The sequence below is a fragment of the Ascaphus truei genome, chromosome 13, assembly GCF_040206685.1.
Source record: "Ascaphus truei isolate aAscTru1 chromosome 13, aAscTru1.hap1, whole genome shotgun sequence".
Lineage (NCBI taxonomy): Eukaryota > Metazoa > Chordata > Amphibia > Anura > Ascaphidae > Ascaphus > Ascaphus truei.
Window position 1 is genome coordinate 1,901,853 of NC_134495.1, and position 27,381 is coordinate 1,929,233.

The following is a 27,381-nucleotide window of genomic DNA, read 5'->3' on the forward strand; positions in this document are numbered from 1 at the left end:
GTCGGCGCTCGCCAGGAGGATCAAAAAACTGGGACAGGACCTGAAAAAGTCGGACCAGAGCCCTAAAAACCGCGACTGTCCCGGCTAAACTTGGAGATCTGGTCACCCTAATTATGGCCCTTCTATTCCTAACGGTTTTCTGATTCTGATTTCTGATCTGAAGCGCTCTGCTTTAGAATCTTACGGGTCTATATTAAAAGGGACTTCTCCCGCATGTAACATTCAGACGATTGCTGTGAGCAAAGACACAAGGATGAAAAGAAGATGAGACTAACTGTATCCTTTGTGAGCATACGTTGTTACTGTATCCTTCACGAAAACAGACCAAGCTGTGTATTTGCGTCTACTCAAAAGAAACAACAGCACGGCCGAGCAGCTTGATTAACACTTGAGAAAGATAATTAGGATACTTTACAATTTACATATTAAGAAAATAAAACCCAAACCTCTGAGGTTAGGAAAAGCAAAGCGAGCTACTTGAATTAAGCCAAACGCGTCTCCGTGGCAACACGCGCTGGCAGTGTTTGTTAATGTTTAGCAATCTGAGAAATGTTACTACTTCACAGTATTTTCTAATGTTATATTAAATTCATTTCCTAGCTTCTTGGTAGCGCAACGTATCGTGTAACAGGGCTTATTATTTATTTTATTTATACAATGTGTTACCAGGAGGTGATACTTGGAGAGTTACCGCTCATTTTTAAGTATGTCCTGGGCACAGAGTTATGATAACAATACATGGTTACATTAAGTGAACAGGGCTGTACATGATGTATAAAGACATTGCATGAACAGTTTAACATATTTTATCTTTTAGGCGTATACAACAGTTACAGACCAGATTAAAATGTGAGACAGCTTTTGTTTTGAAAGAACTTAAGACTGGTGGCGGCTCTGAGAGTCTCTGGTAGACTGTTCCAGTTTTGGGGTGCACAGTAAGAGAAGGAGGAGCGCCCGGATACTTTGTTGAACCTCGGGACCACCAACAATCGTTTGGTTTTCTTTCAAAGAACTGCTGAACCCTTTCAAATATATTTTGACTCAGTGGAAGTCCTTAAAAAATTGTGTGTCACGTAACATTGTTTGCTTCACTACCAGAGGTCCCCGATCTGTGCCCAGATCTCTAAGGCAGGGGTGCGCAAACTGGGGGGAGCAGGCGGTTGCAGAGGCCCTGCGCTCTTCCCCAAGGCATTTAATGCTGGGGGATCGTGTGAGGCCTCGGCAACTCTAAAATTACCGGGGTTCAGAAGCGTGGTGATGCCGCAGGACCATGTGATGTGACATCACATGACCCATCACCATGCGAATGCGGTGTCAAATGACGCCGCAGGGTCACGGTGTGATGTCACATGACCCCGCGACATCATTTGAAGCCGGAAAACAAGGTAGGGTGGCACAAGCACTGGGTGGAGCAGGCAGGGGGGCGCAGTGCCAATAGTTTGTGCACCCCTGCTCTAAGGGATCCGCTGCCACCAAAGCCCTTTAGAGTAGGCTCAACCCTATACTAGCCCCTAGGGCTACCTGAGGCACAGCTCACCCTAGGGCTACCTGAGACACAGCTCACCCTAGGGCTACCTGAGACACAGCTCACCCTAGGGCTACCTGAGACACAGCTCACCCTAGCCAGCACAGAGAGTATAATACACTTTGGGTTTATTGTATGGGGAACACAACAACGGGGATTGAAAAACCCGGGACAGATACATGAAAAGGAGACTGGAAAGGGGGCAAATGATCAAAAAAAGCCCCGTGCGGTTGAAACAGAGTGATATCAGCGTGGGCAGGAGATATGTACTGGCCAATCATAGGAGGACCCGCTCAGTCGGCGCTATCTGGTTCGGGGCTCCATGTGGTCTGCTTGGCTGGTGCCATTTAGACAGGGGGAGAAACAGCTCCACTTTTGTTCCCATCAAGCGTCCTCTGTTTCACCTCTACGCACAGTCCACTTTCGGTTCATGCAGTCAAAGTCCGCAGAGACCTCTGCCTGTTTACTGACCATCCCTACCTGCTTCCTGCCAGCCTTGACCTCTGCCTGTTTACTGACCATCCCTACCTGCTTCCTGCCAGCCCCGACCTCTGCCTGTTTACTGACCATCCCTACCTGCTTCCCGCCAGCCCTGACCTCTGCCTGTTTACTGACCATCCCTACCTGCTTCCCGCCAGCCCTGACCTCTGCCAGTTTACTGACCATCTCTACCTGCTTCCTGCCAGCCCTGACCTCTTCCTGTTTACAGACCATCGTTACCCGCCTCCTAGCCTACTCCAGCCACGCAATTGCTCTCTGTAACAGCTTCACTGCCTGTCTCCCATTGGCTGAAGCTCAGAACCTCTAGCTAATTACGAAGAATTATAATATATATTGGGTGAGCTTATAAAACAGAGGATTCTGCTTTTACTTCAGTGCAACTGCAATATGCCTTGCTGACTGGCCGTGCTTCAAATAAATAATTACAAAATCAGTCTATTTGCATATAATTCTCAATAGTTACCTAAATAGATATGCATGCTCATGTTCTGCTCATAAAATCAACAAAAGTTTTATGGTGGAGACATTAGTCACTTTATGAACAGACCAAATGATCTTATTGTAATACTGTGACTTGAAGTAGAAGAGATTTAACCTTTTCAATTTTAGTAATGTTGACAGAGAGTTGCTGAAGCGTACTTTCTAACACTATAGGAGTTAAATGCATGTCAGCACACATTACAATCTAGAAGGAAACACTCCTCAACAGGTCTAAAGAAAATTAAATCATTAGTATAATGAAGGTGAGGTGTACGTAGTTATTCACAAAGTCATGGCTATCATGTGCTAATTAAAACCCTGGAGAATTACTCTAGTGCTTCTTGTCATAAATATGATTGGAGCCAATAAAGACATTCAGATGGCACCTCACTCTGCTATTTTTTCCTTCCACTTTATGAAATCAAAAATGTTTCTGCATCTCATTTTCAGAGACTAAAATAGAAACTAAAGTACAAGCTGAGCACGGAAGAATAATGTCAGGGGATGTTGTGTAACATTTATAAGAAAACCCATTAACTCATAAATAGAAGCTAAAGTACATGCTGGACACTGAAGAATAATTTCAGATGTTTTATATCAGTTATAATAAAGTCCATTTAGTCATGTGCTATAAATGCAAGATGGAAAAAGTACTAGTCACAATGAGTACTTGGTGCATTAAGTAAGACTCCACCGTGCACAGTGGTACAGTACTTTAAGATGTACAGAAAGGACTATTGCTTTGTTGCTGAGGCACTCAAATGGAAACCAGAGATCTCTCTATACTGGGAAGAGCAACCAAGGGAGAGTAATCTAACATCTCTCTTCTTCAGTGTTTGTTACTGTCTGGAAAGTCACATTCCATTTATTGGAGAAGTCACAAGCAATCTTCAGCGATAAGGCTTCTGAAACTGGAAGACACCCTTTAGCCTATTCAAGTCATGTTTTATGGCAGAAAACTGCATAGTAAACATCCAACTCCCCTCAGCCTCCAACCCCGTTGGGACTAGCTGTGTGGCTGGACCAATCTTCCCCCTATCTAACATTCCAAAACCCTCACCCCCCCCCCCCCACCCCCCCAAACCTTAATGGCTTCGGCCGTCGGGATGGGCCATATTCTAACATGAGCCGCACCTTATCCTACAATGAGCATCCACCTTACCCTCATGTTTCAATATTGTCCCTCATTGTAAGCTCTCAGGAGCAGGGCCCTCATTACCTCTGTGTACCTGTTTGTGCATGTTTATCCACGCCTGTATGTAACTGTTTTGTTTGTGTAATTTACATAACTCTGTACCACGCTGCGGAATATGTTGGCGCTTCACAAATAAACAATAATTATAATAATAATAAACACGGTCCTGTATCTCTCCGAGCCTCAGGTACCAAAAACTGTTTTTACTTTAGACAGGCACTACTGCAATTATGCCTGAAAAAATATTTGTGAATTGTAAAGTTATTGATGTGTCGCCTCCTTTTACCATATAAAAAAATGCCATCTGTTTGGAGGTGGATGTAAAAAATAATTAAAAGATGAATATTATTAAATAAATGGAAAACTACATCTATTCCTTTTATACACAAAATAATACATTGCTTATCTAATTTGGCTAATATGAATAAATTGCCCCATCAGGACTTCAGTAAAATAGTTACTCATTATTCATGTTGGAATAGTTACCCTAATGTTCTAAGCATACATAGTTCTTAGCTGAACAATCATTTCTGATTATTTCATTTAGAAAATGTATTTATCCCGATATGGATTTAGGGGCCTATGCAGAGAGCAGCGAATTTTAAAATTGGCGAATTTATTAAAAAGTAGCTTTTTTGGAGAGTTTTAATCTCCATATGCAGAAAAGTGCGAATTCTGCTATGTTTAACATGGATGCGTGTGGCGAGTTTAAATTGGCGAGATGCGCGCTTCAGAAATGTGTTAAAACAAATTCGCGCCTTTTTTTTTCCCTTTGCAATTGCCGCGAGCGGCAGTTTTTTTTGGCGAGGCAAAACGGAGACAATCGCGCCATTTTATTGGCGCGAACAGCCGCTAGATGCCGTTCGCGCCTCTCTGCATACGGATATTTTTTAAACTGGCGAGATTGCGGTTCTCGCCAGCCGCGAGGCGAGTTTTACAAATAGAAAAGAAAAATTGGCGCGTTTTTCGGAAATCTCCATTTTCTGCTGTTTTCTGCGCGATTATCTCCAAAAAATGGCGAATTTCTAAAATTCGCTGCTCTCTGCATAGGCCCCTTAGTGTTTAGTTAAACTGAACTGTACAATGTTAGATTAATGTTTATTGTTTACCTGAAGGTTTGCTTATTCTTTTATGCTAGAATTTATTTTAACAGTTCTCAAACCCTCTCTTCTGCCAGAAAACACTTCAGTGTTAATAATAGTGTGAAGATCCCCATGTGTACTTATATACTCAATGTATTCATAAAACCAATGTCTGAAAATCAGCAAGTCACAAATCAACGTTCAGCCCCGACTTACTGTCAGTGATAAAAGAAGCTACACACTGGTGTTGATGCCTGAAGCAAAATTCAAGGGATTCAGGGACCACAGTTTGAGAACCACTGTGATAAAACATTGGTTCAACATAGGGTCACCAGATTTTGAAAATGAAAACCGGGACACTTTTTTTTTTTTACATAAAAGTTTATTTATTGTAGTACACTTATACTTTACTACCATTAGTCCTTGTTACATAGTTACGTGTGTGTGTGTGTGTGTGTGTGTGTGTGTGTGTGTGTGTGTGTGTGTGTGTGTGTGTGTTGTGTGTGTGTGTGTGTGTGTGTCGGATGACCTCACTAATCAAACAAAAAAAAAAGCCAGATGTGAATGATTCTGAACCCATTAACCAGTGGTCAGGACGCCCCCTCTTCACAATTTCTAAAGCAGCAATTCCGCCTGGGATCTTACCTGATCCGCAGTCCCTCAAGGTACTATACTGGAGGGGAGGTGTTCCCTACCTGTCTCCCGATGTCTCCCGTGTGAAGCTTGAGTCAGATCTGGAAGAAAGCAGGATAGGTTACTTCGGTGTAGGTATGCGGCAGTTAAGATAAGACAGGGAGGTGAGGGAGACAGGGAGGGAGACAGGGAAGGTGAGTGAGAGGGAGACAGGGAGGGTGAGGGAGAGGGAGATAGGGAGGGTGAGTGAGAGGGATAGGGAGACAGGGAGGGTGAGGGAGAGGGCGACAGGGAGGGTGAGGGAGAGGGATAGGGAGACAGGGAGGGTGAGGGAGAGGGAGACAGGGAGGGTGAGGGAGAGGGAGACAGGGAGGGTGAGGGAGAGGGAGACAGGGAGGGTGAGGGAGAGGGAGACAGGAAGGGTGAGGGAGAGGGAGACAGGGAGGGTGAGGGAGAGGGAGACAGGGAGGGTGAGGGAGACAGGGAGGGTGGGGGAGGGTGGGGGAGGGAGACAGGGAGGGTGGGAGACAGGGAGGGGGAGGGAGGGAGACAGGTAGGGGGAGGGAGAAAGGGAGGGGGGAGGGAGACAGAGAGGGGGGAGGGAGATGGGGAGGGAGACAGGGAGACGGGGAGGGAGACAGGGAGGGGGGAGGGAGACAGGGAGACGGGGAGATGGGGAGGGAGACGGGGAGGGAGACAGGAAGGGAGACGGGGAGGGAGACAGGGAGACGGGGAGGGAGACAGGGAGGGGGGAGGGAGACGGGGAGACGGGGAGGGAGACGGGGAGGTAGACAGGGAGACGGGGAGGGAGACAGGGAGACGGGGAGGGAGACAGGGAGGGGGGAGGGAGACAGGGAGGGAGACGGGGAGGGAGACAGGGAGACGGGGAGGGAGACAGGGAGGGGGGAGGGAGACGGGGAGGGAGACAGGGAGACGGGGAGGGAGACAGGGAGGGGGTAGGGAGACGGGGAGACGGGGAGGGAGACGGGGAGGTAGACAGGGAGACGGGGAGGGAGACAGGGAGGGAGGGAGACAGGGAGGGAGGGAGACAGGGAGGGAGGGAAAGACACACACACAGAGACACACACACACAGACACACACACATACACACACACAGACACACACAGAGACACACACACTGGTACACACAGAGACACACACTGGTACACACAGAGACACACTGGTACACACACTGGAACACACACACAGACACACACTGGTGTACACACACACACTGGTACACACACACACTGGTACACACACACACACACTGGTACACACACAGGTACACACACTGGTACACACACACACTGGTACACACACACACACACACACACACAATGGTACACACACACACTGGTACACACACACACACACTGGTAAACAAACACACACACACACACACACACTGGTACACACACACACACACACACACTGGTACACACACACTGGTACACACACACTGGTACACACACACTGGTACACACACACTGGTACACACACACACTGGTACACACACACTGGTACACAAACACACACACACACACACACACACACACACACACACACACTGGTACACACACACACACACTGGTACACACATACACACATACACACATACACACACTGGCACACACACACACTGGTACACACACACAGGTACACACACACACACACACACACACACGTACACACTGGTACACACACACACAGGTACACACACACACACACACAGGTACACACACACACACAGGTACACACACACACTGGTACACACACACTGGTACACCACACACACTGGTACACCCACACACACTGGTACACCCACCCACACACACTGGTACACACACACTGGTACACACACACACACTGGTACACACACACACACACACACACACTGGTACACACACACACACACACACACACACTGGTACACACACACACACACACACACACACACACACACACACACACAAACTGGTACACACACACACACTGATACACACACACACTGGTACACACACACACACACACACACACACACACACACACACACACACACACACACTGGTACACACACACACTGGTACACACACACACACACACACACACACACACACACTGGTACACACACACACACACACACGGGTACACACACACACTGGTACACACACACACTGGTACACACACACACTGGTACACACACACACACACACACACACACACACACTGGTACACACTGGTACACACACACACTGATACACACACATACACTGGTACACACACACACACTGGTACACACACACACACAGCCAGGACAGGAGGCAAAGGCACAAAAACCCACCTCCTATCCCCCCGGGCGGGCAAAGGGGGGGAGACACTGCGCAGCGGACAGAGGAGCCAGGAGCGGGCAGAGACACACACACCACGTGTGCTCTGCAGAAGGAAGCTGAAGTCCCGCCCCCGGCACCCCCTGACCTGCAGCCAATCCCATGCGGCCCGGCCAGCATTCTAAGTCCCGCTCCTGGCAACCATTCATTCATTCTACAGGCTCAGCATTCTAAGTCCCGCCCCCCGGCAACCATTCATTCAACATGGAAAAAAACTTACCTGCTCTCGCACGGCATCCTCCTCACCGCCACCGCATACCGGGACCGGGGCCAAAACCCGGGACAAATCCGGGACACACAGGGAACCGGGACAGGACACATAAAACCGGGACTGTCCCGGCAAAAGGGGGACAGATGGTCACCCTAGTTCAACAAGAAAAATGTCTGTACAATTAAGGTCAGCACTAGGTTAAGTGTAACAGATACAAATAGAACCAATTATGTAATGATTCCGTTCCGTAGTACTTCTTGTAGACCTGTAGTGGCGCACAGAGTCAGATTCAGGCCCAGGACTGGTAAGACATAGAAGAGTCCAGGAGAAGAGCTGCCATCTTAGTTTTGTATAATACCCCACCACCGAGTCTCTTAGTCCTGTGCTTGTCAAACGTTCTTTTTACAGGTCAGGAGTCAGGTTATTCTTTTTCCCTAGGGCTGTGACTTTCCCTGTTCCTTTTTATCAGGCTCCCAGTTCTTCAGGCGCCATCTTGTTTTGTTGTCTTGTATTCCCCTTGCACTATTTTCCCCCTATTTATTATTAGTCCCCTGCTACTACTGCAGTTTGCATGTAGCACTGCTATTCTTGCAGCTAACCTTGGTTTATCCTGTTGTTTCCCTTAACATTATGTGTCCCCTGTCCTTGTTTGTTCCCTCAGCTACCATTGCCTTTTGCATGTAGCTTTGCAGACTCCATTTTGTTTTCCCAGTTTTGTTTTCCTTTAGTGTAACATTAAACCCTGTCAGTTTTTACGTATTTCAGTCTCCTGTCTTTTGTGGGTTTCCATGTTACCCCCGAGGGTTCCATACAGCCTGATAATTGCCTAACTCAGAGGTGAAAACTAGAGCAGAAAACTGCACCATATTTACCAAAGAAGAAAAGGGCTGATTTAAAGTTGGCCAACGTTTGTGGAGCCAGAGGGCACAATCGTTGCACGGCAGTATTGTTCTTTGGCTTTTTAAGAAATAGCCGCAAAATACACTTTTGACTCGACAGACTGAGAATGCGCTTTGTGAAGGGGTCAGTAGAACTTGATTCGATAGACGGAGGATTGTGACTAAATTGGATCCCATCACTGTAATTGGGATTACTTTCTTATATACAGTAAAAAAAACTACTTATTTTTATATCTTTTACAAATTATAATGCTGCAAAATAACATTTAAGAAACTTTTTTTTAATAATTACATGTAAAATAAAGAGCAGGTGGGTGGTCCCAGCAGGGAAGGGAAAGCGGAGCACAGCCGTGCAAACAAGGGGTTAATCCAGGACTACAGCAGGTCTGATGACAAACTCTTTAATGAATATGTGACAACATGGTGCAGACAGGTAAAAATAGTTCCTCTTACGCGTTTCACGCCTTAGACGGCGCTTCGTCAGAGAGTATACAGCATAGGTATGAGGCTCCCCTCTTATGGCTTGTTTCTCGCCACCGGAAGTGGCGTATCGGGATATTCTCATGCAATCATTGGCTGGTACTTAATGAGTATAAACATGGAGATCACGTCATCTGTTTGATACGGATGGGGGAAACGGACACATGTAACTGTCGCCGTACGAGAGGGCTCAAATACATCGCACTAATCAGCAAACAAAAATCTAAATACATGCGGACACAAACAATATAAAAACAGAATGATTAAAAACAATAAACTGTACTAACGGAGTTACTGAGGACAAAAGGTGCAAATCCTTATTATATAATAGGAACATGAAGTATATTAAAAATAATGTGTAAATACACAGATCTATGATTAATCCATAGCATTATACTATTCTAGGAAAAAATAATGGATGATAACAGCATATGACAATTCTGGTCAGTCGGTATGGGGGTCTAAGATGTAATAAATATAAACTACAAAGCACTGTTAACCCAGGGACTGTAATGTTTGATTCTTCAAGTACGAATGATAAGGAGGATAGACTCAATATATCAGTCTAATATATATTCATAATACCGACAAGATATGTCACTGGAAGATTAATAGTAACCAAAGGAGCAAAAAATCAAGGAGATCAACATAGAGGAGACTTATAATCATAAGACTCTTGGAAGAGAGGAGAGATATTATCCCAAGAAATGTTTTAATTCCCAGTCGGTATTTATACCCCCGGGTGTCAATGACCCAAGGGTATAAATCCAATACATTTCTTTTTGATTGAGAACTGCTTCTCTATTAGCCCCCCTAGCGAGTTTAGGAATGTGCTCTAAGGCACTGAAGGTAAAGGTGCTAATTGAGCCCTGTGTACACGTGGAAAAGTGTTTAGATACTGGGAATCTATCATCTTTTTTCTTTATTGATCTGAGGTGCTCAGATATTCTAACTTTTAAAGGTCGAATAGTTCTACCTATACAGATACTTCCACATGCACAATTTAACTTATAGATAACATAGTTTGTGGCACGTGTCATAAAGTGCTTTATTTTATGTACTTGTCCCGTGTATTTGCATTCCATCTCTGAAAGTGGGGCCGCATATTTGCAGTAATTACAATTACCACATTTGTGGAAACCTTTGGGAAAATTCTGTTCCTGCTGTGTATTATGAGATGAGACAAAAAGATTTGGGGAAAGATGATAGCCAATTGTTTTCGCTTTTTTATACACAAATTTTGGATATGTCTGCATCATAGTCCCCAAGTCTTTGTCAAGATGTAAAACCTTCCAATGTTTTTCTATAATAGCTCTTATTTGACTGGCTTGGTTACTATACGTAGTAATAAACAATGGAACATCTTCATTATTTGTATTATCACCACTAGTAGATTTCAATCTCTTTTGTTTGCCTATGTTGGTCTTTTTTAGTAACTCTGAGCGGCTGGTCCCTAGGGCTCGTATATACATGCTGTATGTATATCTCGCTCAGAGTAACCTCTATCTCTAAACCTCATGTTCAACACCTCAGACTGTTTGGCGAACATCTCATCAGTAGAGCATATTCGCCGCAGCCTGAGGTATTGTCCCACAGGTATGCCACGTAACAGTGGTCTAGGATGTCTACGGTTGGCTCTTAGCAGAGAATTGCGGGCATTGGGTTTACGGAACATGTCCGTCTGTATAGTACAATTTACGTCAATATATAAGTTAAGATCCAAATAACTAATATGATTGATGTGGTAGAATGAGGTAAATTTCAAATTGTAAGTATTATTATTCAGGTAGTCAATGAATGCCAGTAGTGTATCTGAATCCCCGTTCCATATCAGTATTAGGTCGTCAATATAACTGCTGTGGGTTTTCCAGACCAGTGTTTTTTTCCTGCCTAGTCAAGCATTGTGTATGAAGGATACTTCAAAGGTACTTTATGTTGGAACCTTTATGCTTCAGTATTTGTCAGTTCATAATTCTGAGAGCCGCACATTTTTTGGACTGCGCTCCTCACATTAAAACTAAGCAGCCAATGTGGACCTGACATAGTGAAATCTAGGTTCCTAAGACTTGGTGCCCCAGCCATTGCCAAACCGCTTGCTTCCCTAATCAACTCTATTCTGTCTGCAGGCCACATCCCACAGACCTGGAAAACTGCCAGAGTTTTCCCAGTCTTCAAAAGTGGAGACAAAAACACTGTCTCTAACAAGAGGCAAATCTCTCATCTCCCAATACTATCAAATGTGTCCACTCCCAATTAAGCGATTACTATACCAAGACAAATTTCCCTAGCCAATTCCAATCTGGCTTTCGCCCAAAACACTCCACAGCAACTACCCTCCTCAAAGTTTGCAATGAAATCCAGTGTGGAATGGAACAACTCACTGGTGCAATATTCCTAGATTTTGCAAAGGCTTTTGATACTGTTGATCATGTGATATTGTTAAACAAACTCCAGTGCTCTAGAATAGGTGAAGACGCTTTAAACTGGTTTCACTCCTACCGATTGGGTAAATCCCAAAATCTGTCTCTCTGGCTTTAACTCCTACCACTTGGATGTCACCTACGGTGTCCTGCAAGGTGCCTCGCTTCTTAGTCTTCATTAATGATCTTCCTACAGCTTGTAAGGGAGCTTCAATGCACATGTATGCAGATGACATAATATTATATTAACACAGCCATAGCCTCTCTAGCCTTAGACACATACTTCAATCTGATTTTTCAAGACTTGAAAACTGGATTTCACAAGACAAACTGTTTTTAAACACTAACAAAACTGTAATGATGGTACTGTATCTGGGACTAAGGCTACATATCTAAAGCTACCAGTGGTGGAGCTACAGATCAGAACCAACTCTAACACAGTCCTAGCCTCTGTCACTAGTTATACATATCTGGGCATATGGCTTGACTCCCATTTAACTTTTGGGTTGCATATTGATACTCCAAAACCTATGCCAAACTATGTGTACTTTATACCAAGGGAACAAACCCTCCCTAAGCCCGCTGGTTAGAAAGCGCATAGCACAGCAGATGCTAATGCCAATTATAGACTATGGAGACATAGTATATGGCACGGCACCCCAAACCCACCTTAGCAAACTAGACACCCTCTACAATTCATTATCCTGCTTTGTCCTCCAATGCAACTACAACACACATCACTGCGATATGCTCAAAGAACTAGACTGGCTCTTTCGAGTCTTTACGTAAAGTAAATTTTTCCTGTCTTGCTTTCAAACACTTTCTGTTCAAGCTACCCATCTATCTGAACAAGCTCCTCACCCCTACCACATGCAGCACTTATCACCTGAAATCTGACTCCAAAAGACTGTTCACACTCCCACGGTTCAACCATTCTTTTTTTGTTTTAATGTATTTTTCTTTCATGTGAATTATTTAACCATGGTGTATTCATTTTAAGGAGGGGCAGGCCCTTTCTGTAATAATTCGCTTTAGCTCAAAGCAATTTCAATGATGTTACATTACCACAAAGCAATCAATTTTGCTTTTTAAGTTATATAATAACATATAGTGAAGGGGAAAAAAATCAAGCGCAAATAACATCACTTAAAACACATAACATAAAATAATATACTGTCCTTAGAGAGTGCGGCTCCCGACGCAGGATTCAGACCAAATCCAATCATCAAGCGAAGAAGAAACAGGTGCGCAAATCACATCAGGACATGGAAGAGAAGTAAAATACCAAATAGTGCAATATTGTCAACCCCAACAATGAAATCAGTGCTGATAGCTCTATAAAATTTGCACTCAGGTCTACAACGTGATAGTAAGGCGTTGTGGTTATTAGAAGTTACCAACTTTAGTTTTGCAGATAGGTACTCCAGATCCATAGAGAAGGAAGGGAAATCCATATACAAAAAAGGGAAAAAGCAAAATAGTATAATACTGCTTTTAATATTAAAAACTCAAAGTATTCCACTTACATAAGTGCCTTTGTGGTGAGCATTCAGACCACCCTGGGTCATATGGACAGACAATTGATTCTCACAGCAACAGCATCTGCTCCGCGGCCGTCACAGCATACACTGGGCTGATATAGTAGTCCTCCACTCTGGATGTCACCAACAAAGTGCCACACTGTAGTCAATGACTCACCCAACGTGCGTTTCCACATAAATGTCTTCCTCTTCCATGTCCTGATGTGATTTGCGCACCTGTTTCTTCTTCGCGTCATATAATAACATATACCTGTATTTAGCTAGGGCAAAACCAATTAATATCAACACAAGGCTTCTTATATTGCTAGTACAGTGTTAGTATTCTGAGTGTTTTTAACGACAGTATAGTATGCCTGTCCTGCATCTCAATACTTATCTCCTAATATGTCTTATGTTTGCACATTCCAGGCTAGCCATAATGACTGGAAAAATATGGGTACATAATATTACCGTAAAAAGCTAGAACCACGACCAAGTCTTGAATACTAAAATGATTGCTAGATGGCAGGCTAGACATCATTTTGCCTTTATAAATGATCTTATGTCACATTAGGGATGAAAAAAATAAATGATGAGAAAATAACCAAAATGTCATTCTGACGCCTGTATAAGATTTAGCTGTGTTAGAAGGGTAGCTATATTTGGGTTATTCTCAGCAGAAGCACAGAGAGTCTATTCAACACACGCAGTTAAGTTGAATGGGACTGATATCTCCCCTAGCAAAAATATATATTGAATACGGACGGGTCACTGAGGGAAACTTTATAACTGTGTATCAAAATATATTCAAAAAAATCATTTTTGTTTTGCTCTAAGCAGGAATAAAGCAGTTAAAACTGCCCTTACTTTGCCTTTTTATTCTAATATTTATCTCCTTAATGTCTGTATTTAGGACAACTTGGCTCCCTTTATAGAAATAAATCTAGCCTAACCCCCATGGATAGAAAGCGCATAGGGAGCTACAGCTCGGGCAGGGTCAGAAAAGCTTTCCTGTAGGAGACGAGTGCAGGAGGTATAACCAAGGAGACATATTTGGGGGAAATAAACCTTGGCTTTTACTTGGCCCGTGCATCAAAACAACACAGCTTTAAGGCAGCATGCAAAAGAAACAAAAAACAGGCATGTCCCTGTGTAAGGACTGACTCATACTTCCCAGTCCCTATCTGCAGGGCTGGGAGGAAGGGCCTCTTACCCACCTATCCTTGTGTAAGGACTGGCTCATACTTCCCAGTCCCCATCTGCAGGGCTGGGAGGAAGGGCCTCTTACCCACCTATCCCTGTGTAAGGACTGACTCATACTTCCTAGTCCCTATCTGCAGGGCTGGGAGGAAGGGCCTCTTACCCACCTATCCCTGTGTAAGGACTGACTCATACTTCCCAGTTCCTATCTGCAGGGCTGGGAGGAAGGGCCTCTTACCCATCTATCCCTGTGTAAGGACTGACTCATACTTCCCAGTCCCCATCTGCTGGGCTGGGAGGAAGGGCCTCTTACCCACCTATCCCTGTGTAAGGACTGACTCATACTTCCCAGTCCCCATCTGCAGGGCTGGGAGGAAGGGCCTCTTACCCACCTATCCCTGTGTAAGGACTGACTCATACTTCCCAATCCCCATCTGCTGGGCTGGGAAAAAGGGCCTCTTACCCACCTATCCCTGTGTAAGGACTGGCTCATACTTCCCAGTCCCCATCTGCAGGGCTGGGAGGAAGGGCCTCTTACCCACCTATCCCTGTGTAAGGACTGACTCATACTTCCCAGTCCCCATCTGCAGGGCTGGGAGGAAGGGCCTCTTACCCATCTATCCCTGTGTAAGGACTGGCTCATACTTCCCAGTCCCTATCTGCAGGGCTGGGAGGAAGGGCCTCTTACCCATCTATCCCTGTGTAAGGACTGGCTCATACTTCCCAGTCCCCATCTGCAGGGCTGGGAGGAAGGGCCTCTTACCCATCTATCCCTGTGTAAGGACTGACTCATACTTCCCAGTCCCCATCTGCTGGGCTGGGAGGAAGGGCCTCTTACCCACCTATCCCTGTGTAAGGACTGGCTCATACTTCCCAGTCCCCATCTGCAGGGCTGGGAGGAAGGGCCTCTTACCCATCTATCCCTGTGTAAGGACTGGCTCATACTTCCCAGTCCCCATCTGCAGGGCTGGGAGGAAGGGCCTCTTACCCATCTATCCCTGTGTAAGGACTGACTCATACTTCCCAGTCCCCATCTGCTGGGCTGGGAGGAAGGGCCTCTTACCCACCTATCCCTGTGTAAGGACTGGCTCATACTTCCCAGTCCCCATCTGCAGAGCTGGGAGGAAGGGCCTCTTACCCACCTATCCCTGTGTAAGGACTGGCTCATACTTCGCAGTCCCCATATGCAGGGCTGGGAGGAAGGGCCTCTTACCCACCTATCCCTGTGTAAGGACTGACTCATACTTCCAAGTCCCTATCTGCAAGGCTGGGAGTAAGGGCCTCTTACCCATCTATCCCTGTGTAAGGACTGACTCATACTTCCCAGTCCCCATCTGCAGGGCTGGGAGGAAGGGCCTCTTACCCACCTATCCCTGTGTAAGGACTGGCTCATACTTCCCAGTCCCTATCTGCAGGGCTGGGAGGAAGGGCCTCTTACCCACCTATCCCTGTGTAAGGACTGACTCATACTTCCCAGTCCCCATCTGCAGGGCTGGGAGGAAGGGCCTCTTACCCACCTATCCCTGTGTAAGGACTGACTCATACTTCCCAGTCCCTATCTGCAGGGCTGGGAGGAAGGGCCTCTTACCCACCTATCCCTGTGTAAGGACTGACTCATACTTCCCAGTCCCCATCTGCAGGGCTGGGAGGAAGGGCCTCTTACCCACCTATCCCTGTGTAAGGACTGGCTCATACTTCCCAGTCCCCATCTGCAGGGCTGGGAGGAAGGGCCTCTTACCCACCTATCCCTGTGTAAGGACTGACTCATACTTCCCAGTCCCTATCTGCAGGGCTGGGAGGAAGGGCCTCTTACCCATCTATCCCTGTGTAAGGACTGACTCATACTTCCCAGTCCCCATCTGCAGGGCTGGAAGGAGGGCCTCTTACCCACCTATCCCTGTGTAAGGACTGGCTCATACTTCCCAGTCCCTATCTGCAGGGCTGGGAGGAAGGGCCTCTTACCCACCTATCCCTGTGTAAGGACTGACTCATACTTCCCAGTCCCCATCTGCAGGGCTGGGAGGAAGGGCCTCCTACCCATCTATCCCTGTGTAAGGACTGGCTCATACTTCCCAGTCCCCATCTGCAGGGCTGGGAGGCAGGGCCTCTTACCCACCTATCCCTGTGTAAGGACTGGCTCATACTTCCCAGTCCCTGGAATAGCAGGTCTTGTCCTTTGGGATCTCTCTCTGATCAGCACCCACCTCCCCTGTGCTAGAGAGATTTCCTGCAGTGTAAGCAGGAGGCTTTTCTACCTGAGCCAGGTGGAAACTGGCTAATTGTCTGTAGCTGAAATTAACATGCTCCATGCTGGACTCATCCGTCAGATCCAGGCTTCCTATTTGGAGCCTTTTGAGACAGGGGCCATGTCACACTTTCCTAAAGAGGTAGGTTTTCAGGGAGCTTTTCAAATTATAAAAGCTAGGAAAGAGCCTTAGGCTTCGTTCAGGGTGAATCCAGCCGGGCGGAGGCGCGCTGAGGCTGAGGGAAAGCGGGTGCTGTCCAGGGGCGTGTCGGGGGGGGAGGGGGGGGCTGTGACGTCACGGAGCAGGTTCGCCCTCATTGGGCGAACGGCTCACGTGACCAGCCTGTCGTTCCAAGAAATCAGTTTCAACTGATTTCTTGCACAACGCGCGCCCGCACTCCGCATGGACGCGAACACTGCCTTGTCAGTCTGTTCACTCATCGCGCGGACACCTCCGCACGGTCTGCAGTACCATTGCCCCTGTCTAACACAGCACATTGCAGGCCTATCCTACCTCTTCTAACACAGCACATTGCAGGCCTATCCTACCTCTCCTAACACAGCACATTGCAGGCCTGTCCTACCTCTCCTAACACAGCACATTGCAGGCCTATCCTACCTCTTCTAACACAGCACATTGCAGGCCTATCCTACCTCTCCTAACACAGCACATTGCAGGCCTGTCCTCCCTCTCCTAACACAGCACATTGCAGGCCTATCCTACCTCTTCTAACACAGCACATTGCAGGCCTATCCTACCTCTCCTAACACAGCACATTGCAGGCCTATCCTACCTCTCCTAACACAGCACATTGCAGGCCCAGGCCTATCCTACCTCTTCTAACACAGCACATTGCAGGCCTATCCTACCTCTCCTAACACAGCACATTGCAGGCCTATCCTACCTCTTCTAACACAGCACATTGCAGGCCTATCCTACCTCTCCTAACACAGCACATTGCAGGCCTATCCTACCTCTCCTAACACAGCACATTGCAGGCCTATCCTACCTCTTCTAACACAGCACATTGCAGGCCTATCCTACCTCTCCTAACACAGCACATTGCAGGCCTATCCTACCTCTCCTAACACAGAACATTGCAGGCCTATCCTACCTGTCCTAAGACAACACATTGCAGGCCTATCCTACCTCTCCTAACACAGCACATTGCAGGCCTATCCTACCTCTTCTAACACAGCACATTGCAGGCCTATCCTACCTCTCCCAACACAGCACATTGCAGGCCTATCCTACCTCTCCTAACACAGCACATTGCAGGCCTATCCTACCTCTCCTAACACAGCACATTGCAGGCCTATCCTACCTCTTCTAACACAGCACATTGCAGGCCTATCCTACCTCTTCTAACACAGCACATTGCAGGCCTATCCTACCTCTTCTAACACAGCACATTGCAGGCCTATCCTACCTCTTCTAACACAGCACATTGCAGGCCTATCCTACCTCTTCTAACACAGCACATTGCAGGCCTATCCTACCTCTCCTAACACAGCACATTGCAGGCCTATCCTACCTCTTCTAACACAGCACATTGCAGGCCTATCCTACCTCTCCTAACACAGCACATTGCAGGCCTATCCTACCTCTTCTAACACAGCACATTGCAGGCCTGTCCTACCTCTTCTAACATAGCAAATTGCAGGCCTATCCTACCTCTTCTAACACAGCACATTGCAGGCCTGTCCTACCTCTTCTAACACAGCACATTGCAGGCCAATCCTACCTCTCCTAACACAGCACATTGCAGGCCTATCCTACCTCTTATAACACAGCACATTGCAGGCCTGTCCTACCTCTTCTAACATAGCAAATTGCAGGCCTATCCTACCTCTCCTAACACAGCACATTGCAGGCCTATCCTACCTCTTCTAACACAGCACATTGCAGGCCTATCCTACCTCTCCTAACACAGCACATTGCAGGCCTGTCCTACCTCTCCTAACACAGCACATTGCAGGCCTATCCTACCTCTCCTAACACAGCACGTTGCAGGCCTGCCCTACCTCTTCTAACACAGCACATTGCAGGCCTATCCTACCTCTTCTAACACAGCACATTTGCAGGCCTATCCTACCTCTTCTAACACAGCACATTGCAGGCCTATCCTACCTCTCCTAACACAGCACATTGCAGGCCTATCCTACCTCTTCTAACACAGCACATTGCAGGCCTTTCCTACCTCTCCTAACACAGCACATTGCAGGCCTTTCCTACCTCTCCTAACACAGCACATTGCAGGCCTACACTACCGACACGCTTTATTACTCTGCGGCCAGATCCGCAAGCCGGGAGATTTCCCGGCTTGCTAGTGGCCGCCCCTCTTCGGGAGCGTGCGCCCCCTGCACGCGCGTCCAGGGGCTCCCCGAGGGAGCCCTGGTGTCCCGCGATCGCGGGACAGCGGCAGGGGGTTCCGGGGGACCCGGCGGACCCGGCAGCGGTAGGGAGAGCGCCCCGATCGGAGGGCGCTCTTCCGCTGCTTCGGCGCGCGCCCGTCACTCTCGGGCGCGCGCCAGGCTACTGCTGCGGCCAAGAACGGGCAAATGATCGAATAAACTTGGCCGCAGCAGTATCCTACCTCTTCTAACACAGCACATTGCAGGCCTGTCCTACCTCTTCTAACATAGCAAATTGCAGGCCTATCCTACCTCTTCTAACACAGCACATTGCAGGCCTGTCCTACCTCTTCTAACACAGCACATTGCAGGCCTGTCCTACCTCTTCTAACATAGCAAATTGCAGGCCTATCCTACCTCTCCTAACACAGCACATTGCAGGCCTATCCTACCTCTCCTAACACAGCACATTGCAGGCCTATCCTACCTCTTCTAACACAGCACATTGCAGGCATGCATGCATGTACATACATACACACAGTGATATATATATATATATATATATATATATATATATATATATATATATATATATATATATAGATATATATAGATATACAAACATACAGTATATAGCAAATAAAAAGATCACTTGTGAGCACATTCACATGTCTTAGACAGGTCTGCAACCCTGCCTTTCACCATTATCACCTAGCATACAGTGATTCCACTGCAGCAGGGGATTCTGGGAAATGACATGCAAATGAGCACACCGTGTCACTTTTTGCTTGAAATCCATATAAGCTAATGCTCGTTGTTCACACAGTTTTTAAGCACAGCCTGAGAATTTGCTATATTTGCTATATGCTATACGGTGGAGGTTTCTTGTTGCCTTTTTCACCCACCATAAATTAACATGTGATGATATATATATATATATATATGTGTCACTTTTTTTACTCACCATAACTTAACTCAGTATGGTAAACCCCATCCTTTAGATTCTCTGCATACCCAGTTAACCAACCCCACACTGATGAGACCCATTAAGGTCGAAACGGCTGCCTGTGGGTGGTTTTCGGGGTATGCACCTTAACCCTGGCTGTGCTCAAAGCTGTGACCATGCAGCAAGCTTAAGCCTATAGGGAACCATGTTAAAATGGTTTTTGAAGCAAAAAGTGGCACTGTGTGCTCATTTGCATGTCATTTCCCAGAATCCCTTGCTGCAGTGGAAGTGCTGTGTGCTGGGTGATAATGGGGAAAGGCGGGGTTGCAGACCTGCCTAAGACATGCAGATGAGCATACAGTTGTATTTACATTTATATATATATATACACACCATCACATGTTAAGTATATATATATTCAGTGGGATTGCTACTTTAAAATTGCAAGAAAACCACCATTTGTAAACTATTTAACAGTCTAATTGGTTTCCCTAAATATATCTTACCATGCATACAAGCAAAGATTTGACTGCTTTAATTTTTGGGGGAATTAATTACAAGTTGAATTTCCTACGGACCCCTGAATGGGGAAGTGTTTGTAAATCATGTGTTTTCTTTACCCTTAACCCACCCTGCCCTTATCAGAGACCCATTAAAGATAGGGGAAGGGTAAAAAGGGGGGCTCTGCCTGTACAAACTCTTGCTGAACACAGCGACATCAGCCTAAAGGGAGCAGGCAGAAGAAATCACCCCCTCCCAACTCTCTGCTCACCGTGTTTATGAACCAACTCAAAAAACGTATTTAAAAATACTCATAGGTGTCAGATTTGGGTAAAAAATGCATCAATCACCCAAATGTCACCACTTTGAAAACCTCCCCTGGAAAATGAATTTGATACAAGGCAGTACTAAGCGTGATATATTTTCAGCTCACTCGACTTAGAAATAGGCAAAATACCCATGAAAATGAGACATTTCCTAGTGATATATACAGAAGCAATTTCCACACAGGAAGATAAGCTCTCGCTACAGTTAATCAATGAGGTAACAAATATGAAAAGGTGCCAACAGGCGTAATAGTATCAAAGGCAAAAAACTAAAACAAGAAACCCCACAAAATCGCTATAAAGTCGTAATATGGACTCAATAAAAAGGCACTTTTAGTTGATAATTGGGTAAAATAAATGCAAGGCTCAAAATATGCACACACTCTATATCCCAATGAATCAGCAGAAGATACAAATAATCACTTGAATTGGAACAGTATAAACAAAAATGTGACCTATTACAAAAACTAAGTGTAAAATTGGGCAGTGACGGAGTCAATGTTAATGAGAAATATCACTGACTCAATATCAGATTGAAATTGAGATGGAGAAGCAGAAAAAGTATATAATTACTCGTGTCTGAAGCCTGAGATTTAAGCAAAATGAATAGGGGGCAGTGTCCGGCGTGGGCGTATAAACCCTATTGCTTGACAGACCCTTCTTAGGTTGCTGGTATATTTTTTTATAAAAGGACCATGTATTGGCATAGGGTGCTGGGGACTCCTTATGGTCAGGAGGAGTGTGTTATTCTCACAGATGTTATTGATACATGCGCCAGTACTTGATATTAGATGTAATGCAAATAATAATAGGTAAAAGAGTATTTAGCCCGAGCCGGTGTGAGAGTGAATAGAATTCTAGTCTAAGCGCCAAGATGAAATGACCTGCCAGCTGTACAGTGGGGATTGGGGTGCACAAGGCTTGCAGCCCCGGTTTGGGGTGCACAAGGCTTGCAGCCCCGGTTTGGGGTGCACAAGGCTTGCAGCCCCGGTTTGGGGTGCACAAGGCTTGCAGCCCCGGTTTGGGGTGCACAAGGCTTGCAGCCCCGGTTGTGCCCTAAGCTAGTACGCATCGGGTGCGTTTAACCCTCTTAGTGGTCACTTCCGCATCACGTGACCGCTCTTCGTAGCGTTTCCAGCTTCATGGGACAGGCAGGGGGTGTGCGGGCACTTTTTTGTGTGATACGCGATCAAGCGCCAATTGCATATTGCCCCTAAACGAGCAAAGGCCAATAACATATGGTGTATGTTGTAAAGGTCCCTGGGGTAGCACTTTTGTTGATGTACACAGTACGTCATTACGGCACTGATGGGGTTAAGGTAGCCTTCACATCACAATGTCGATTTTGGACCCTTGACACATATCCCTTTAGAACTCCTCTAGTAGTGAAAAATAATCCCACACTGTCTTATAAAGCTCCACCATCATATGACTGGCAACAACTAGACTATTTCATGCACACCAGCATGTAATGCCGTGTTTATTTTCAATATTAGTTATAAGATTTCCAAGGTCGTTGGGACAACAATAGTACGGTAACTCTGTGTTTTTCAGAACGGCTTAAAATAAAATATTTCTAAATGTTCCTGCTCATTTCTAATGTAGAAGTCCTCAGTGGGCAGATAGCATTTCCAGGTGTACTCTTTATGAAGAGCACGTCGAGGTAGGTTTCGAATATAGATATTAAGCATCATTACACAATGCACCATGCTTGTTTTCTGAGGTGGAAGAAAAGGTCTAAAAATATCCCCCAATGTGACATAAAGTGCGCAATAACGATTGCTTGCAATAACTCCTGCTCCATGGAGAAATCAGATTGTCATTTCATTTAGATCCCACCAGCCCTAGCTCAGCTTTAGTGCATTTCACTATGGTTCATCACAATATCACCAAGTCAAGCGCACAACACTAATCTATCCTAAAAGATGCTTTTTTCCCACACAGAAGAAACAGGACTGATTATTACACGCATCAAATTCTATCAATCAGTTTGTCACTTTGTCACATGGACATATCGCTCTCCTTTTCACTTGGCATCTATTGGAGTTTGTATTTTATCTTCGGGATGTGAAAATCCCATCTTTTATGAATATGAATGAACATACTGCAGCATATTAAAACTGCAGTCCAAGCAATATCCTACATGTGTTTTTTTATTTTATTTTTAAATAAATCAGTTCTGTACTATGAGAAAATACTTGTAGCCTTTTTTCTTTTTTTTTAATTCTGAATTAGATTTTTAATGTATTATAATGCAACAAGTCATTTTTTGTTTCGATAGCAACCATTTACAAAGTTACATCCCCTTCCTCTTCTGAAACAGGCTCTGGCACACCCCTTTTTGAGCCCTGTCCTCTCTCTAGCAGTGCACCAATTGTATCTAGTGACTTTTTGGAAATACTTTCGTCTTACTTCACGATTGCTTCCGCGGACTAGCTACAGATGTAGGCAGCTTCATTGTTCAACGTGATAACAACTAGAGATGTGAGAACTGTTCAGATTTTAGTTTGCAAACTATTTAGTACATTTGAAAGGGTTTGGACCTCAGGGTCCGTGGGCAATTGTCCTGACACTCACCCCGTCTGCAGCGCCGACAACAAATCCCGTTATAATGCAGAATACCAGAGTTACCAGAGGATTCAATGGCAGTATTGGTGCAGAATATATTCTATACCTGCACGTTGACACCGCAGCGCAAGTACTGTACACATGACCATTCATTACAATGCATGAATTTCTGCCACCTGGCGGATACGCAAAGAATTGCACCCAATTAAATCCGAAACCATTAAATGAAACAGACCAACCGCGGATCAGCCAGGTGGCGTGAATGCGGCCTGAACACAGGAATGCAAAATGAATACTGCGTGGAATACAGAAGAGCCAACGACAACGTGATCTTTTACAAATACGGCCGATACCGCTGTATAACATATCCCACCAAAGGAGAATAATGAAGCCTGCTACATATTTATCTCACCTTCTAACTTGACTCACTTGAAGTCCTTAATAAAAGTAGAAAGTATAATTTCAAATATATAGTCTCAGGGACAAATAAACACAAATATACATCATAGAAATGTAGAATACGAATGACATTATTAATATGGCATGTTATCATCTGCATTTATTTATAAATGTGCAAACATATTCTGTACCACAGTACAATGGAGATATAATGTAAAGACAAAACCAATAACAAAAATAATAATAATTTAAAACAAAATAATATTATAATGATAACATACAGATGTAGCGAGACTTACTGTCCCGGAGCCACGGCTTAAACCGCAAAAATCCGTGGCTCCGGAACAGTGTCTGCTATGACAGTGCTGTAGTGTGTCCATGCGTCCGGATCAGAGCCCCCGCAAGACCAGGATTTCCACCTTCTACTGAAGGCTAACCCGGAGATAACATTTTACATTTAGCGCTTACCTTCAGCGGTGGTGTGTCCCGGCACCCTCTGATATCCTTCGGACATCTCCCCCTGCAACTCCCATCAATATGGCTGTGCGGCGTCAAATGGTGCCGCGTTGCCAGGACAAGACGCTACGTGACGTCACAATGTCACACAGCGTCAAGTTGCCATGACAACAGGACACCTTATGACGCCGAGGCATAACTTGACGCCATGTTGTCATGGTAACGTGGCGCCACATGACGTCACGTAGCAGTGTTGTCACGGCAACGGGCATCACGTGATGCTGTGATGCCATGCAGCGTCCCGTTGACATGGTAATGCAGCACCATTTGACGCCGTGCAGCCATATTGACAAGAGTTGCAGTGGGAGATGCCGGGAGGGCGCCAGAGGATGCCACTTCCGCCACCAGGAGGTATAGAAGGTAAACCCGTAGCCCAGAGATATGTGGCCACATCCGTAGTCTCCGGGTCAAACCCGGAATGGTGGCATCCCTGCGCACGACCAGCGGGTGGGCCGGTGCTGCCAACCATAAGGTTTGCTATAACTGTACTAGACTGTACCCTGGTACACTACGGATTGGGTATTTACAGTAACACAGTACAGGCGTCCCCGCTATCCGTCGTTTCACTTTACAAAGGACGGCATATCCGACGCGTCACAGTGCAATCCTATGGGGACATTTTCCGACGCCGGAATGCCTTGTCCGACGCTCACCGCCGCTGATTAACATGGGACTCACTTTAATACACTTTCACCATCCAACGTTACTTTCCAGAACAGATTCCATGGGATAACCGAGGACCGCCTGTTCTGTATTAGAAAATAGGTCTAGGTAGTATGTTCCGACTATTTAGCCTAATAACTTGAGGTCATTACTCAAAACACTTTATTAATAATAATGTTTTAAATATAAATAGTTTTATAAATGTTTCTCGTTACTGTGAATACTTTGCTACTTGGTTTGTACTCCGATAAATAAATGAATAGCAAAAAGAAAACTGAATGAGAAAATGATAATGAAAGAGGTGACTTTTACCCGTTCATCTTGTCCCAACGAGTGGAGGATGAGTTTCTTCGCCTCGAAGTACAGCGGTTGTCCTAGATCTTGGTAGGGCTTGCAGGTCAGCGAGTTGTACCCCTGCTGTGACAGCTGCTCCTGCCTGCGCTGGTAGTTAGCCCTAAACACTTGTTCCCTGGAGGGTTCCCAGCAGTTATAATGTATGGGACTTCTGGCCTGGATTTTTAATCCCTTTTGGCTTGGGATGGGCAGAGGTTTTATAACCACATAACTCCGAGGATCCCTACATCCTATATTCCCCGCCATCTTGCCTTCTCAGCACTACCCCCAAAAAGAATATATATATATATAAAAATAAAAAGCAGTACGAAAATCTACATATTTAATTACATGTATCACTTATAATGTAGGTTTGATTAAAAGAAAAATACTTTACAACTAAAATTATGCATTAGTTTATTCTAAAAGGAAATTGTAATCAAATGTGTGAAAATCTGCCGCTTCCATTGCAAATTAAATAAAAACTAAGCATTAAGATAAAGAAATCGTTGTGCAAGAACAGATCTTTGCACAGATTTTTTTTGCTAATATCCAGGTTAGCGGGATGGCCCCTTTATAGCTGCAGCTCTCGTGCTATATGCAAAAAAAAATCTCTAAAAAAGTGAATAGCATGAAAAATTGGATGTATAATATGTATAATCTCTGCGTTGCCGCGGCGCCTGCGCGTGTAGTATCATTATACTAATACTAATATTAATACTAATACTAATAATAATACTAATAATAATACTAATACTAATAATAATACTAATAATAATAATACTAATAATACAGAATGCAGGCGCAGCGCTGATATGCAGAGCCCCGGGCGCAGCAGCGCTGATATGCAGAGCCCCGGGCGCAGCAGCGCTGATATGCAGAGCCCCGGGCGCAGCAGCGCTGATATGCAGAGCCCCGGGCGCAGCTGTTACCCCTGGTTGGATAACCTTGCCCTGGTTGCCCCTGGTTGTTGCCCCGGGTTGGATAACCTTGTCCCTGGTTGCCCCGGGTTGGATAACCTTGCCCTGGTTGCCCCGGGTTGTTGCCCCTGGTTGGTTGCCCCGGGTTGTTGCCCCTGGTTGTTGCCCCGGGTTGGATATCCTTGTCCCTGCGGGTTGGTTGCCCCGGGTTACGGGAACGCTCGGCTCATTGCACTGCACACACAGGGGGGGGGATCTGATATTAACATAAATAACGAGGCAGCGATGAATGAATATGCGGACATGTCTCAGTAATACGCAGTGAGTGGCGCGCGGAGGGTTTCCCGCTGTGTTACTGAGGGGTTTGTTTTTCAGTTGTGAAGTAGAGTTACTAGTCCCCCACCCCCGCACCCCCCTCTCCGTGCTGTTCAGTGGTTTGTCCCAAGCACTTTTACAATACTGTAGTTTCAACGGTCACTAGTTTAGTGGGGAGGGGGGGAGAGGGGGGGAGAGGGGGGGAGAGGGGGGGAGAGGGGGGAGAGGGGGGGGGAGAGGGGGGGGGAGAGGGGGGGAGAGGGGGGAGAGGGGGGGGGAGAGGGGGGGAGAGGGGGGGAGAGGGGGGGGAGGGGGGGGGAGAGGGGGGGGAGGGGGGGGGAGAGGGGGGGGAGAGGGGGGGTAGGGGGGGGGAGGGGGGGAGGGGGGGGGGAGAGAGGGGGGAGGGGGGTGTGGGGTGCGGTGGGAGTATGGAGTGTGTCTGGGGATGGGAGTATGGAGTGTGTCTGGGGATGGGAGTATGGAGTGTGTCTGGGGATGGGAGTATGGAGTGTGTCTGGGGATGGGAGTATAGAGTGTGTCTGGGGATGGGAGTATGGAGTGTGTCTGGGGATGGGGTGTGTGTCTGGGGGTGGGAGTATGGAGTGTGTGTCTGGGGGTGGGAGTATGGAGTGTGTCTGGGGATGGGAGTATGGAGTGTGTCTGGGGATGGGAGCATGGAGTGTGTCTGGGGATGGGAGTATGGAGTGTGTCTGGGGATGGGAGTATAGAGTGTGTCTGGGGATGGGGTGTGTGTCTG

The 27,381-nt window shown here is 46.1% G+C and overlaps 1 protein-coding gene across 2 annotated transcripts in view; it reads right to left on the reverse strand.

Annotated features, from left to right (window-relative positions):
- CCDC60 (coiled-coil domain containing 60) overlaps positions 1-26,608 on the reverse strand; it is a 145,787-nt gene extending 119,179 nt beyond the window's left edge. For both annotated transcript variants that reach the window (XR_012787694.1, XM_075568067.1), the window contains exon 1: positions 25,369-26,608. Coding sequence is in view for 1 of the 2 variants with exons in the window: in XM_075568067.1 (XP_075424182.1) it covers positions 25,369-25,656 (288 nt within the window). In the remaining variant the exon portion in view is untranslated. The remainder of the gene's footprint in view (positions 1-25,368) is intronic.
- Positions 26,609-27,381: the final 773 nt, after the last annotated feature.